Here is a 13097-nt window from a genome sequence, read left to right as displayed (position 1 = left end):
TCACTGCGCTGTCACTCAGCGTGACTGGACGTGGGATTTGGCGCCAGGCAATTGAGGGGAGTTAGGCGCGCGCTGAGCGGCAGACAGGTCCGGACACATTGTACGGTGCTGTGAGCGGACGATGGCGTTACCGAAGCTGAGCGAGGGCTCCATAGCGGTGAGCGGGCGAGGGCTGCGCCAACTGCGCAATATGGTCTAATGTAGTTGTATAATCTGCGGGGCTGGTGTCTGTGTAACGTTATATCCCATAGACAAGAGTTACATCTGCTGTATACTCGCTATATACAGTGCTTACATAGTATATGTTATTGAGCACAGCATATGTTCTCTTCTTCCAGGCCATCCTGCAGGGAGATACGTCCTCCAAGCCTATTCTGCAGGTCATTGTAAGTATACAACATTCATCCCCTCATTTCTCCTCTGTAAGTCTCTGTTCACACCTGCTGTAGACTTTGCAGTTTGTACCGTTAGTGTCTGGTGAGGTGAAGCCACACAGCACACCTCAGTATAGAGGCATGTTCACACACTAATTGTATTCCTCTGTGTCCCGTATACTCAGCAGCCTGTTAGAGTGCTATGGTGATGTATACGGATTGGCTGAACATAGTCACTAGCTAGTGAATGGAGCCTGTACTTCTATATGTTGGCAGCTTGCTGATGTGTATGTCACAGAATCAGTGGGGTCTGGCAGCATATTCTGGTCCTGTTATATGATAGATATATATATATATATATATATATATATATATATATATATAAATAGAGACGAGGGCCACTGGGGAATACTCAGGTCCCATCATTCAGCGTTTGGTTACCAATGGCTGAAGCTGGATGCGGCCTTGGAGAGCTGACAAAACATGTATACAGGCTATGACCGACAACTTCAGCCACCAGTATTCAGATGCCAAATGATCAGACTCCAGCACGCTCGAGTTGCGTTCATCTTTAGTAATAAACAAAAGCCTCGATGTAAGTGTGAGCAGACACTTAAAGGGAACCTGTCACCCGGCATTGCGGCGCAGAGCCCGCCCGACACCCCTGGTGGAGCCCTGGATACTTACCCTTTGCTGCAAGTCCCGCTCCTGGATCCGGTCCCCGGACAGAGATATCGGCGCCGGAAGGTGAGTGCACGCTGTATGCTAATTACCAGAAATGAGTCTGATGCCCGTAGAGAATGATTCAGTCGTCATTCTCTATGGGCGTCGGACTCCTCTTTGGAGCGCGCGCGCAGGGCTGCCGACAGCGATATCTCCGTCCCGGGACCGGGTCCAGGAGTGGGACTTTCAGCAAAGGGTAAGTATCCGAGGCTTTGGGCGGGCTCTGTGCCGCAATGCTGGGTGACAGGTTCCCTTTAGGTCTGGTGAAAATTTTTATTAAAGTATTCCCCCCCCCCCCCCCCTCCCAAAAAAAGCTATACAAATCACCAATATACACTTATTATGAGATATGCACATAAAGTGCTTTTTTCCCTGCACTTACTACTGCATCAAGGCTTCACTTCCTGGATTAAATGGTGATGTCACGACCCAACTCCCAGAGCTGTGCGGGCTGTGGCTGCTGGAGAGGATGATGGCAGGGGGATGCTCAGTGTCCTGTGTCCCTCAGTGTCCCCTGCCATCATCCTCTCCAGCAGCCACAGCCCGCACAGCTCTGGGAATCGGGTCGTGACATCACCATTTAATCCAGGAAGTGAAGCCTTCGTCATCCAATGTTAGGATCACCCACTGGACACCTAAGAACAGGGATTTCAATAGATTATGCTGAATCTGAAACTTTGTAATTGGGTTTATTAGCCAAATATGCCATTATCTGCATTTAAAAAGACTTTTCCCAGGTCCCCCCCTCCCTCCTCTTTTCCATCCACTGCAAAAAATCAGGAAATTGTGACTTGTTGCATCAGACGTGCTTTCTGTTCTAGGGAGGGGGGAGGAGGGAGGAGGCAGAAAGCAGATAACAGAGGATTACAGGCACGGAGCTGGGTGACAGCTGTAATCAGAGCTCAGAGAGGTCAGTGGTGATTGTCAGAGGAGATAAAGGGTGAGGCATTTGTAGATTAACTTTGTTGTTCTGTTTTGGTCTTGTATTTAGCTCTCTCCATAGGAGAACAATGAAGACAGGGGGGGAGAGCTTCAAACTGCTCTTTCATGATAAAAAGGCATTTTCCGGCTAATAAACCTAATTACAAAGTTTCTTAAAATCGCCTGGACTATTGATTTCTGAAAAAAAAAAAAAAAATTCACAACAGTGACACTTAACATCTGATCGAGCCAGTGTGATGAATCTAGATGTAATTGTGCTTGCCACTTTTTGGAACTCTGAACTCCCCATTGAGGGCTCCACCATGGTTTTCATTGTTCTTTCATTATAATGCATTCAAATTGGACTTATACTGTCCGGCCCCCTCCAATATTTAATTGGGAACTTTTGAGACACAAAATGGTTCTTAAAGGAGAAGTCCGGTGAAAATTTTTATTAAAGCATTGTATTGCCCCCCCCCCCCCCCCAAAGTTATACAAATCACCAATATACACTTATTACGGGAAATGCTTATAAAGTGCTTTTTCCCTGCACTTGCTACTGTATCAAAGCGTCACTTCCTGAATAACATGGTGATGTCACTTCCTGGATAACATGGTGATGTCACGACCCGACTCCTAGAGCTGTGCGGGCTGTGGCTGCTGGAGAGGATGATGGCAGAGGGATGCTCAGTGTCCTGTTTCCCTCAGTGTCCCCCTGCCATCATCCTCCAGCAGCCACAGCTTGGGAGTCGGGAATTCTCTTTTAAATCAATAAGCTTCAGAAATCTGTACAGATTTATCAATTACGTCTGTTTAAAAAAACAAGCAAAACAAAGTCCTTTTCGACTGCTGTATGTCCTGCAGGAAGTGGTGTATTCTTCCCAGTCTGGCATGGTGTCAGAAACTGTCTAAAGGTGGAGAGGTTTTCTATGGGAGACTTGCTACTGCTCTGCACAGTTCTCGCCCCAGTTGATTTAAAAATAAAAATATTTTAACTCCTTTAAATGGATTCTGTGTCAGAGGCCAAACAGAGCCTGTGGCACAGATGTGAACAAAGTCTTAGTGCCATTTTACACAGGCCGACTATTGATTATGAGCATTCTTGTCTCATTTATCCAATAATCATCCGGTGTAAGAGTCCGTGATGAGCCGACAAACAAGCTTTCTCACATCTAGAATGGAAGTTAGGGGAGCTGGCCTCCATTTATTGTTTTTGTAGGGGCTTCTGTTACTGCACAAGGGTCATTCTTGGGAATAGATACCCTAATAAGACATTGGGCAGCCACATGTACCCCTGCTTGGTCCCATTTGAATCCAGAAGATAGTGCATAAAAGGGAAAACCGATGGAACCCTTTTCAGTCAGTGCGGTTTGTTGGGCCTTCTGTTTTACCATCTGCAGTTAAAAAAAGATGTTTAACTTTTGTTCTAGAACACCCGTCCCATAAACACTGCCAATGGTCCTCCCCGATATCGACTGCTGATGAGTGATGGACTGAACACTCTTTCATGTGAGTATTTCTTGGTTGTGTTTTTAATGTATTCAAAGTCTCTAGAAATCTCTCTCTCTAGATGTACATATTCCTATGTTTTTATTGTGTCCTTAAAGTGACACTCGCCCCCTTTGTGCATTCTGACATCTCTACACAGGTGTAAAGGGTAAATTTAGCGGATTTCATACCTTATTTTATATCATACGTCATGGTGCTAAGTAAAAAGTGATCTTTTATGAACTGCAGTGGGCGGGGCCTCACGGCATTAGCACCACTTAGCCCCACCCACAATGCAACTGTTGGCCCTGCCCTCTTGATGGCCATTGGTGGGCTGGCCTAGAGGGGGTGGGGCCTAGACCTTTAGGCCAGCCTGTTCCAATGGCTGGTCAGGGTGGCATTGTGGGCGGGGCTAAGTGGCGCTAATGCCGCAAGGCCCCGCCCACTTAACATAATCTGCAGTTAATAAAAGATGACTTTTTACTTAAACAAGCAACATGATGTATGATATGAAATAAGGTATGAAAACCGCTAAATTTACCCATTACACCTGTGTAGAGATGTCAGAATGCACAAAGGGGGTGACATTGTCACTTTAAGTCATGTCGGAACGAATTGCACCCAAGGTAGAGATGTTGGGAGACAGGAATGAAAGCTTTTCTCACACGTGACCTGAGACTAGAGGGGTGAATGGGATATTATAAGTGAGACTTATGGGGTGGCCACAATTTTGCTTCACAGAGAACTGTTTTTCCCTGTTTGTATAAATACTTTAACCAATATATTCCACTTATTACTGTTCTTATGTTTTAGCTTTTATGTTGGCAACGCAGCTGAACTCTCTTGTGGACGACAATCTCCTTGCAGCTAACTGCATCTGTCAGGTCTCACGATACATTGTGAACAACTTGAAAGATGGAAGGTATTTAGCCCTATAGTTTTGCTTTGCCACTTTTTCTGTTTATTAAAATTGTGTTGCTGAAGTGCCTCATGGGGTATAGACCTCTTGAGCATCTGATTTTCTAACTCCTGATGCTGTATTTTGAAATATTTTAACGACTGCAGCTAGTCTCCATAAAGGCAGTGAGTCAGCTAGCCCCTTAATGAACATTGTTGACTTTCATAACACTGCGGGTTAAAAAAAAGTGACCTCATGTGAGTAATGTTGTTGTCACACTATTCATGTTTGGGTTATTACCCCCACCCATCTTTTTAGCCTTACTTTCTATGTCTTCTCATTTGTTTATGTAGACGGGTGATCATAATAATGGAAATGGATGTGTTGAAGCCCGCTGATTCTGTCCATGGAAAGATTGGAAATCCTCAACCTTACAATGATGGTAATAAATTTAAAATTGGCTTCCTAGTATTTGCACATTTATAGTCTTTTTAAGAGATCTAGCCTCAGGCTTTGTTCACACTGTGCAGATCTGGACACAGACTTGCCATAAAAAAATAAATTATTAATGAGATCTAAGGCGTCAGAATTCCCACTTTGCTTTGTCAGCTAAACCCAAAGCTTTCGCTATCGGAGCATAATGGGATTGTAGTTTTACAACAGCTGGAGGGCCAGTTGACATTACTGCTCTAAGGGACCTTATACATGAGGTGATTGTTCACCCATTGGCCACCGCAAACTAGCGCCCATCAGCGAGTTCTGCACTTGTTAGTATTGCCTTTACATAGCGGAATTAATTGGGTGGCCGGCCAGGCTGCACAAAAGATTCATGTATCGTTTGTGCAGCCATTGAAACTTACAGCACAAATATACATGTATCCTTGCTGTCAGTCTGCCAAACACACAGCAGTGCATACTTGCCTAATGCACTGCTGCTTGTGATACGGCATCCTCTTCTCCAGCTCCCCTGTCCAGCCACTGATAGTGGCTGGAAGGAAGAGCCGAAGAAGAGGATGCCAGATGTCAAAACTGCAGCTCACTAGGGTAATGAATGTACTGCTGTGTGATCTGGAAACTGATGTCTTGGCTATATGTGTGTAAGTGCTTTCTGTTTGCCTTTTATTATGGGCCTCACATCTGTTAACACAGGAAGATGGGGGGGACCTTAAAGCGACTCTGTACCCACAATCTGACCCCCCCCCCCCCCCCAAAAAAAAAACAAAAAAAAAAAAAAAACAAAACCAAAACAAAAACAAAAACGTTTGTACCTTTGGATAGCTGCTTTTAATCCAAGATCTATCCTGGGGTCCGTTCAGCAGGTGATGCAGTTATTGTTCTAAAGATCAACTTTTACACTGGCACCGCCGTGGCCAATGGGCGTGGCCGAGATTGTGTATGCATTAGGCTGGCACAACCTCTCTGTCTAACCCGCCAACCCTCCTCATCATTAGGAATGCTCCAGGAAGATTGTCTCCTATTCCCCACCTGTGTCAGCCCGGCACATGGGCTGGACCGTTAAGGCACCTGTGCAGTGTTCAGACTGGAGAAAATGTTCCAGTGGCATTCCTAATGATGAAGAGTGTGGGGAGGAGGGACGGAGGGGTGGTGCAAAGTTAGGGCACAGATATTCTAAGCCCCGGCCGTTGGGCACAGAGCTGCAAGTTTAAAAGTTGCTTTTTTTTAGGACAGTAACTGCATCACCTGCCAAACGGACCCCAGGACAGATCTTAGATTAAAAGCAGCTATCCAAAGGTACAAAGGCTTTGGAGGGGGTCAGATTGTGGGTACTGAGTTACTTTAAAGGTGTTATCTGGGTAACAAAACAATATTTTAAACAGTCACCCTTCCCAATACCACCCTATGTCATTAATACATGTATAACCGTGCACCATTTCCCTTTTTTTTTTTCTTCTTATCCGCTCTGGATGTCTAAAATTCTCTACTCTGGGTCCACTCTGACCACGAGTAGCTCCCACTGCCCTCCCTTTGTAGTCACAGGACTGTGATCTCCTCTCTTGGGGGTTGGGTTAGCTGTCTAATGACTTGGTAACCTGACCCCCTGGAGACATCTCCATGCACCTGTGCTGCTTCCATAGACTTACATGTGTCTCTGAGCCTAGGTTTCTGTAATATGAAGTTATAGTTCCATCTCTGCTTGCTGTCAGTGAATGCAGGAATATGTACCTGCAAACAGATGCCCGTTATGCAGCACACCATGTGCGTTTCAGCTCTGCTTTATCATCAGCTAGTATGAAATACATATTGGGGTGATGTGATGCAAAATCGGTGAAAAAAAATCCTGTGTTTACTGTGCAATAGTAATGAAAGCAGTGGGCAGGAAAGAAAGCTAAAGGAGTGAGCACGCAAACAGACCAATTAGGGAGATGCACGATGGGAAATGTAGTTTCCTATCTTGGTTATACATCGGCTTTTAGGAAAACCTGTAACTCAGGAGTGACAGCAGCAAGAAAGGCAGGAGATGACTCAATCTACTCAGGGGGACTTGGTAAATAAGACCAACTAGCATTTAATTTTTTTTCTTTGGTGAATAACCTCTTTAAGCCCTGACCCCTGCTTTGATCGAGCGATGCGTCAGATTTACTTTAAGGGGAATTTATCACCTATATTTATTTTTTACGAATTAGAGGCAGATACTAAAAGTATTAATTTTTTCTAATCTGTTTCTACTTCCTGACTTATGGGGGCTGTCACCTTGCTTGAGCTGTTTTTAACAGCATTTAGTGACCTCCTTTACAGCAGGCCTCATGGACATAAACGAAAATACATTCTGTCCCCTTGAGATGAATGTGAAACATTGCTGAGATTACTCTGTGACCTTTTGTAAAGGTCATTTTACCGGGAGCTGCTATTGTCTTGTATTGATGTGATCTATCTACTGGTGTTACATGTCGCTGTAATGCTGTACAGATCACTTTACAGCAGGCTTTTCTTATCACCACAGACAGAACAGGAAGTCTCAGCTTAGTTATAGACCCAGTGGTGAATAAAAAAACTGCAAGATACCAGGGTTACTTTTTAGAACATAGAAAAATGGAAAATTTAAATGATTCCTACAATGTTTGACATAAAAACATTATATAAACAGAAGTCATTTTCTCAGAGTACATACCCTTTACGTTCACGCATACCATATCGCCGTGGATTTCTCTCTGCAAATTTCGTACAGAAATCCGCTACAAATATAACTAACAAAGTGTATGGCACTCCATTTCCATAGCACATTTTTATTCCACTGCGAGAATGGAGTGCCATAGCATTCTAAAACTTAAAGGGAATGTGTCACAAAAAAAAAAAAAAAAAATTGGAAAGTGTTAAAATTACATTTGTTGTTGTTTTTGGTTAATTTATATGCGTTATTTATATTTTTTACATGTAAGGAAATATGAAAAATTAATGATCTAATTTTTCATATTTACCACTGATGGCCCCTAGGGGGAGCTCCAGCAGGTAAAAAGTAACCTGAAATACAGCTGCTGAAAAGAGGCAGTCTCTGCTTTACTGCTGTGACATCATCACCTCCCCCTTCTTTTCACAGAACAAAGAGGGGGAAGGAGCAGTGCCATTTTGTTGTTGTCTGTATAGCAGTACAGATACTGATAGAAGTGTGTCCCCAGCCAACTTCATAATACACCTCAGCTCTGCTCCAGATGACTCGAAAATCTGGATACAGTCCTGCAAAACTTCACCCAGGACTGTATCCCACTTATCCAGACATGCAGAGCAGAACTCAAATGCAGCCAGCTGACAAGCCGACGGCCATGCGAAGCGAAGCACTTCACAACTACCACTAATTTGCTCCTCCCTGATGTACACTCAGGCAGCTCATACACGCACACTCATACAGGCAGCTCACACACGCACACCCATACGGGGAGATCTAACGCGCACACCCATACGGGGAGATCTAGCGCGCACACCCATACGGGGAGATCTAGCGCTCACACCCATACGGGGAGATCTAGCGCTCACACCCATGCGGGGAGATCTAGCGCTCACACCCATGCGGGGAGATCTAGCGCGCACACCCATGCGGGGAGATCTAGCGCGCACACCCATGCGGGGAGATCTAGCGCGCACACCCATGCGGGGAGATCTAGCGCGCACACCCATGCGGGGAGATCTAGCGCGCACACCCATGCGGGGAGATCTAGCGCGCACACCCATGCGGGGAGATCTAGCGCGCACACCCATGCGGGGAGATCTAGCGCGCACACCCATGCGGGGAGATCTAGCGCGCACACCCATGCGGGGAGATCTAGCGCGCACACCCATGCGGGGAGATCTAGCGCGCACACCCATGCGGGGAGATCTAGCGCGCGCTCATACAGACAGGTGGGTCTCCTGACAGCTGCTCCTGGTGCTCCAAAGCTACCCTCAGATCTCCGTCCACATGCAGCTCCCGGCTCAGGCTCCAGTAGCCTCTGACCATAACACACACCTCAGCTGCTGTAGAACCTCCATACTACATCTCAGCTGCGACAGAACCCCATACTGCACCTTAGCTGCTGCAGAACCTCATACCACATACCTCAGCTGCTGCAGAACCCCTTACTAGACCTCAGCTGCTGCAGAACCTCATATACACAGCTGCTGCAGAACCTCATATACACAGCTGCTGCAGAACCTCATATACACAGCTGCTGCAGAACCTCATATCTCAGCTGCTGCAGAACCCCTTACTAGACCTCAGCTGCTGCAGAACCTCATATACACCTCAGCTGCTGCAGAACCTCATACCTCAGCTGCTGCAGAATCCCTTACTAGACCTCAGCTGCTGCTAATTGTGTGGGAGCTAAAATGAAATTCTTTGCCAGGTCATATATATATCCCATCTATAGCATGTTAGCCTTGCATTACATATGCAGATGCAGTGTAGTAGCTACAGGCCGTGTCCTGACATTGGGAAGGAAGGGGTTAACACACTGTAAGGTTTTATCTTTATTACTCTGGTCAGTGACACTTTTCTGCCTCCTCCATCCACTATCTCCTGAGACCGAGCTCCCCTGTCCCAGCATGTAGCACTGTAGTCTCTGTGCGTCCCCTCCCCCATCCTCCTGCACAGAGCTGAGTCCTGCCGGCTCATTATCAGATCAGTCTCACAGCCCGAGCAGGAGGAGGGGGAGAGCGGCTAGCGGCACTGTGTACCTTCTCTGGGGGCTCCACAACTATGGCGTCTGGCTCCCTCTGCAGCTCCCTGTGTGTGTGAGCTGCTCATGTCAGCTCTCAGCTACATTGTAGCAGATGGGACGGGAGCCGTCCATTGACTCCAATGTACTGAGGGCTGCCATAAAGCAACTTGTGTATTTGTCGTGCAGGGAGACATACACAGATGCAATTGCAAATGGCAGCCCCCAGGAAAGCACATTATTGTTAATTTTACAAAATATAAAAACAGGAATCAAAGTCTAACTATTTTTAAAAATATTAATGAAATGAAACAAAAATAATAAAAAAAGAAAAAAATAAGTGACACATTCCCTTTAAGACAAAGTGCTGTTACTATTTAAAAAAAATAAGCCTTTCTAGCCTGTTACTGTCTTAGCGGTGACGGCCCGCTCAGCCAATCATTGACCCATCTTAGTCAGTGGTTGGCTGAGCTATCTGTCATTGAGTGGGGGACCAGTAGACTCCACAGAAGGGCACCTGGGGTTTGTGGACAGGTAAGAATGGCTTCTTTATTTTTTTACTATAACACCAGTACAATTTCTCACGTTTTACTGCACAGTGGCACTCTATTCTTGTAAATTATAACATCCTGAAATTGCAGTTTTGATTTTGCTCACTAGGCTTCAAATTAAAGGAGATCTTCGGGAAAACAAAAAAGTGACTAATAGTAGAGTTTGTGGTAAAAAAAAAAAAAATGACATTCCATACAGCCCCATAGCTGTGTAATAAGAATCATAATAGCGCCATTTTAATAATTAGCAAAAAAACAGCTTTAACTAAAAAAAAAGTAGAAAATCTGTGTAAATGTGCATATCGTTGGCTTCGGACTGACCTATAGAATAACCGTATCATGTCACGTTTACTGTAAAGTGCATTATGTAGAAACAAGAACCCCCAAAGGTTCAAAATTGCATTTTGTTTTTAAATTTCACAAACTTTTATTTTCATAAATAATATATATGGGTGTCTGTCATACATGTTATGGTAGATTGAACGGCACCATTACAAAGTACATTTGTTCCATAAAATAAACAAGCTCTCACATGACCCTATGGGTGGAGAAATAACAGTGCTGTTAGAAGGCGGAAAAAGGAAAATGCAAAAATGAAAATTGTCGTGGTCATTTTGGGCTGGGTCATAAAGGGGTTGTCCAGCGAAAATCTGTTTTTCAAATCAATTGGTGTCCGTTTTATATAGATTTGAGATTTTTTTTTAATAGAAGTAAATTACAAGTCTTCCCATACTTATTAGCTGCTGTATGTCGTGCTGGAAATGTTTTATTTTCAGTCTGACACAGTGCTCTCTGCTGACATCTCTGGCCGAGACAGGAACTGTCCAGAGCAGGAGAGGTTTCCTATGGGGATTCATAGAAAACCGAGACCAGTTCCTGTCTCGACCAGAGATGTCAGCAGAGAGCACTGTGTCAGACTGAAAATAAAACAACATTTCCTGCACAACATCAGCTAATAAGTAAGGAAGACTTGAGATTTTTTTAATAGAAGTAAATTATAAATCTACATAACTTCCTGAGTACGGCAGTGGGCTGGGGTGAGGGGCTGCACCTCGCAACTAGCTTGTTTTGCAGAGGCGCCAGGGCCCAGAGAGTTGGCACAGTGTACATGGAGGAGACTGCCACAGTATATACAGTGCTTGCCCTGGTGCTGTGTACTGCCACATATGCTGCACTGTCACAGTATGTACAGTCTCTGTATGCACTGTGGCGGTCTCCTTCATGTACACACTGCTGGCCCTGATGCTGTATATACAGACACCACACTGCTACAGTATTTACAGACACTGGCAGCTCTTCTCTTCTTGTTTACAAGGAGGAGGGTGTGGGGTTAGGGTCTACTACAGGGAAGAGTAGGGATAGGGAAAAAAAAAAATTGAGATTTAAATTTATTACAATTTTCTATGGGCATTTGGCAATGTTCAGCAGCCCATTACAAAATAGAGCAACGACAGTGCCCCATCATTATGTATACAGATTTGTTTTTGGGACATTCAGGGGCTGGACCTCCACCATAAGCAGCCGGTTGTCCCTTATTTTGTCATTAGAGGATGACTTGGTCAGCAGGCAATACCCCTTTACCTACTCCTTAAAGGGAACCTGTCACCCCCCGTGCCGGGGTGACAGGCTCCCGACCCCCGTTAGAGCCCCCTATACTCACCTAATCCCGCCGGGTCCCGCTTCTGGAGGTGGTCGGGTGACTGAGATCTCAGCCGCTGCAGCCCGGCGCGCGCTGAGAGATGAGTCCAACGCTCATAGAGAATGACGGAGCGCTCGACTCCTGTCATTCTCTATGGGTGTTGGACTCATCTCTCAGCGCGCGCGCTGGCCTGCAGCGGCTGAGATCTTCATCACCCGACCAGATCCAGAAGCGGGATTAGGTGAGTATAGGGGGCTCTAACGGGCGGTCGGGAGCCTGTCACCCCGGCACGGGGGGTGACAGGTTCCCTTTAAAGGGGTTGTCCAGCGAAAATCTTTTTCTTTCAAATCAACTGATAAGTTTTATAGATTTATAATTTACTTCTATTAAAATAAACTCCAGTCTTCCCATACTTATCAGCTACTATATGTCCTGCAGGAAATGTTGTTTTATTTTCAGTCTGACACAGTGCTCTCTGCTGACATCTCTGGCCGAGACAGGAACTCTGTCTCAGTTTTATATGAATCCCACCTCTCCTGCTCTGGACAGTTTCTGTCTCGGCCAGAGATGGCAGCAGAGAGCACTGTCAGACTGAAAATAAAATAACATTTCCTGCAGGACATACAGCAGTAAGTATGGGAAGACTTGAGATTTTTTAATACAGGTAAATTACAAATCTGTATAACTTTCTAACACCAGTTGATTGGAAAGAAAAAGGTTTTCGCTGGACAACCCCTTTAATTGCATGTTTACAATCTACGCTCCAGTTAGTCTAGTTGAGAAATGTTGTAAATCTAGAACTGCCCACCTGTAAGCCAGGAGTGATTCTGGATATTTTCCATTTGTTCAGAAAAATAGTGGTGGCCGTATCTGATCCTAAGTTTGCTAGAATATTCCGCCCCACATGCCTTCTTTATCCACCACTATTCCCGCCGTTGATCGTAGCAGTGTAACGCATGTGATTCTGTATTGATTCTAAGCCCCGCAAAACTTCATCTGTGAATTGTCATGTCTGCGTATTGCTACATCTGTTGTTCACAGCCATCTGCCTGCATGAGCAATGTATTATCGGGTACGTCGTCTTTTGATATAGAAGGTGACGTTGCTAGTTGACGTGGTGTTTACAGGTTACTGTGTTGTGATGTGAGAGCTCTCCTTCCTGCAGGTCTTTGTATTTATAGCAGTTTTTTCCTGCATAAATCATAAGTCTGTATTTTTAGCACTTATGTCATAACTCCCAGTTGCTTAGATATTTAGAACAAACTCCACACATCACGCGTCTGTCTGTTAGGAGTGCCACTTGACTACTGATTTATGTTCAGGATATTCTGTGCCCTGTGGGAAATTGGCCGTTGT

General features: G+C 45.1%; 1 protein-coding gene across 1 annotated transcript in view; it reads left to right on the top strand.

Moving 5' to 3' along the window:
- The first annotated feature begins 8 nt into the window (after positions 1-8).
- The window catches only part of RPA1 (replication protein A1), a 45029-nt gene continuing 31940 nt past the window's right edge, over positions 9-13097 (top strand). The window contains exons 1-5 of the mRNA XM_069944595.1: positions 9-157; positions 339-386; positions 3449-3527; positions 4320-4428; positions 4758-4846. Of these exons, the coding sequence (XP_069800696.1) occupies positions 122-157; positions 339-386; positions 3449-3527; positions 4320-4428; positions 4758-4846 (361 nt within the window). The 5' untranslated portion in view covers positions 9-121. The remainder of the gene's footprint in view (positions 158-338; positions 387-3448; positions 3528-4319; positions 4429-4757; positions 4847-13097) is intronic.

Source organism: Dendropsophus ebraccatus, chromosome 11 (assembly GCF_027789765.1).
Source record: "Dendropsophus ebraccatus isolate aDenEbr1 chromosome 11, aDenEbr1.pat, whole genome shotgun sequence".
In the NCBI taxonomy this organism is placed as follows: domain Eukaryota; kingdom Metazoa; phylum Chordata; class Amphibia; order Anura; family Hylidae; genus Dendropsophus; species Dendropsophus ebraccatus.
Note: the sequence above shows the minus strand (reverse complement) of the source record. Positions and strands in the feature narration are given on the sequence as shown.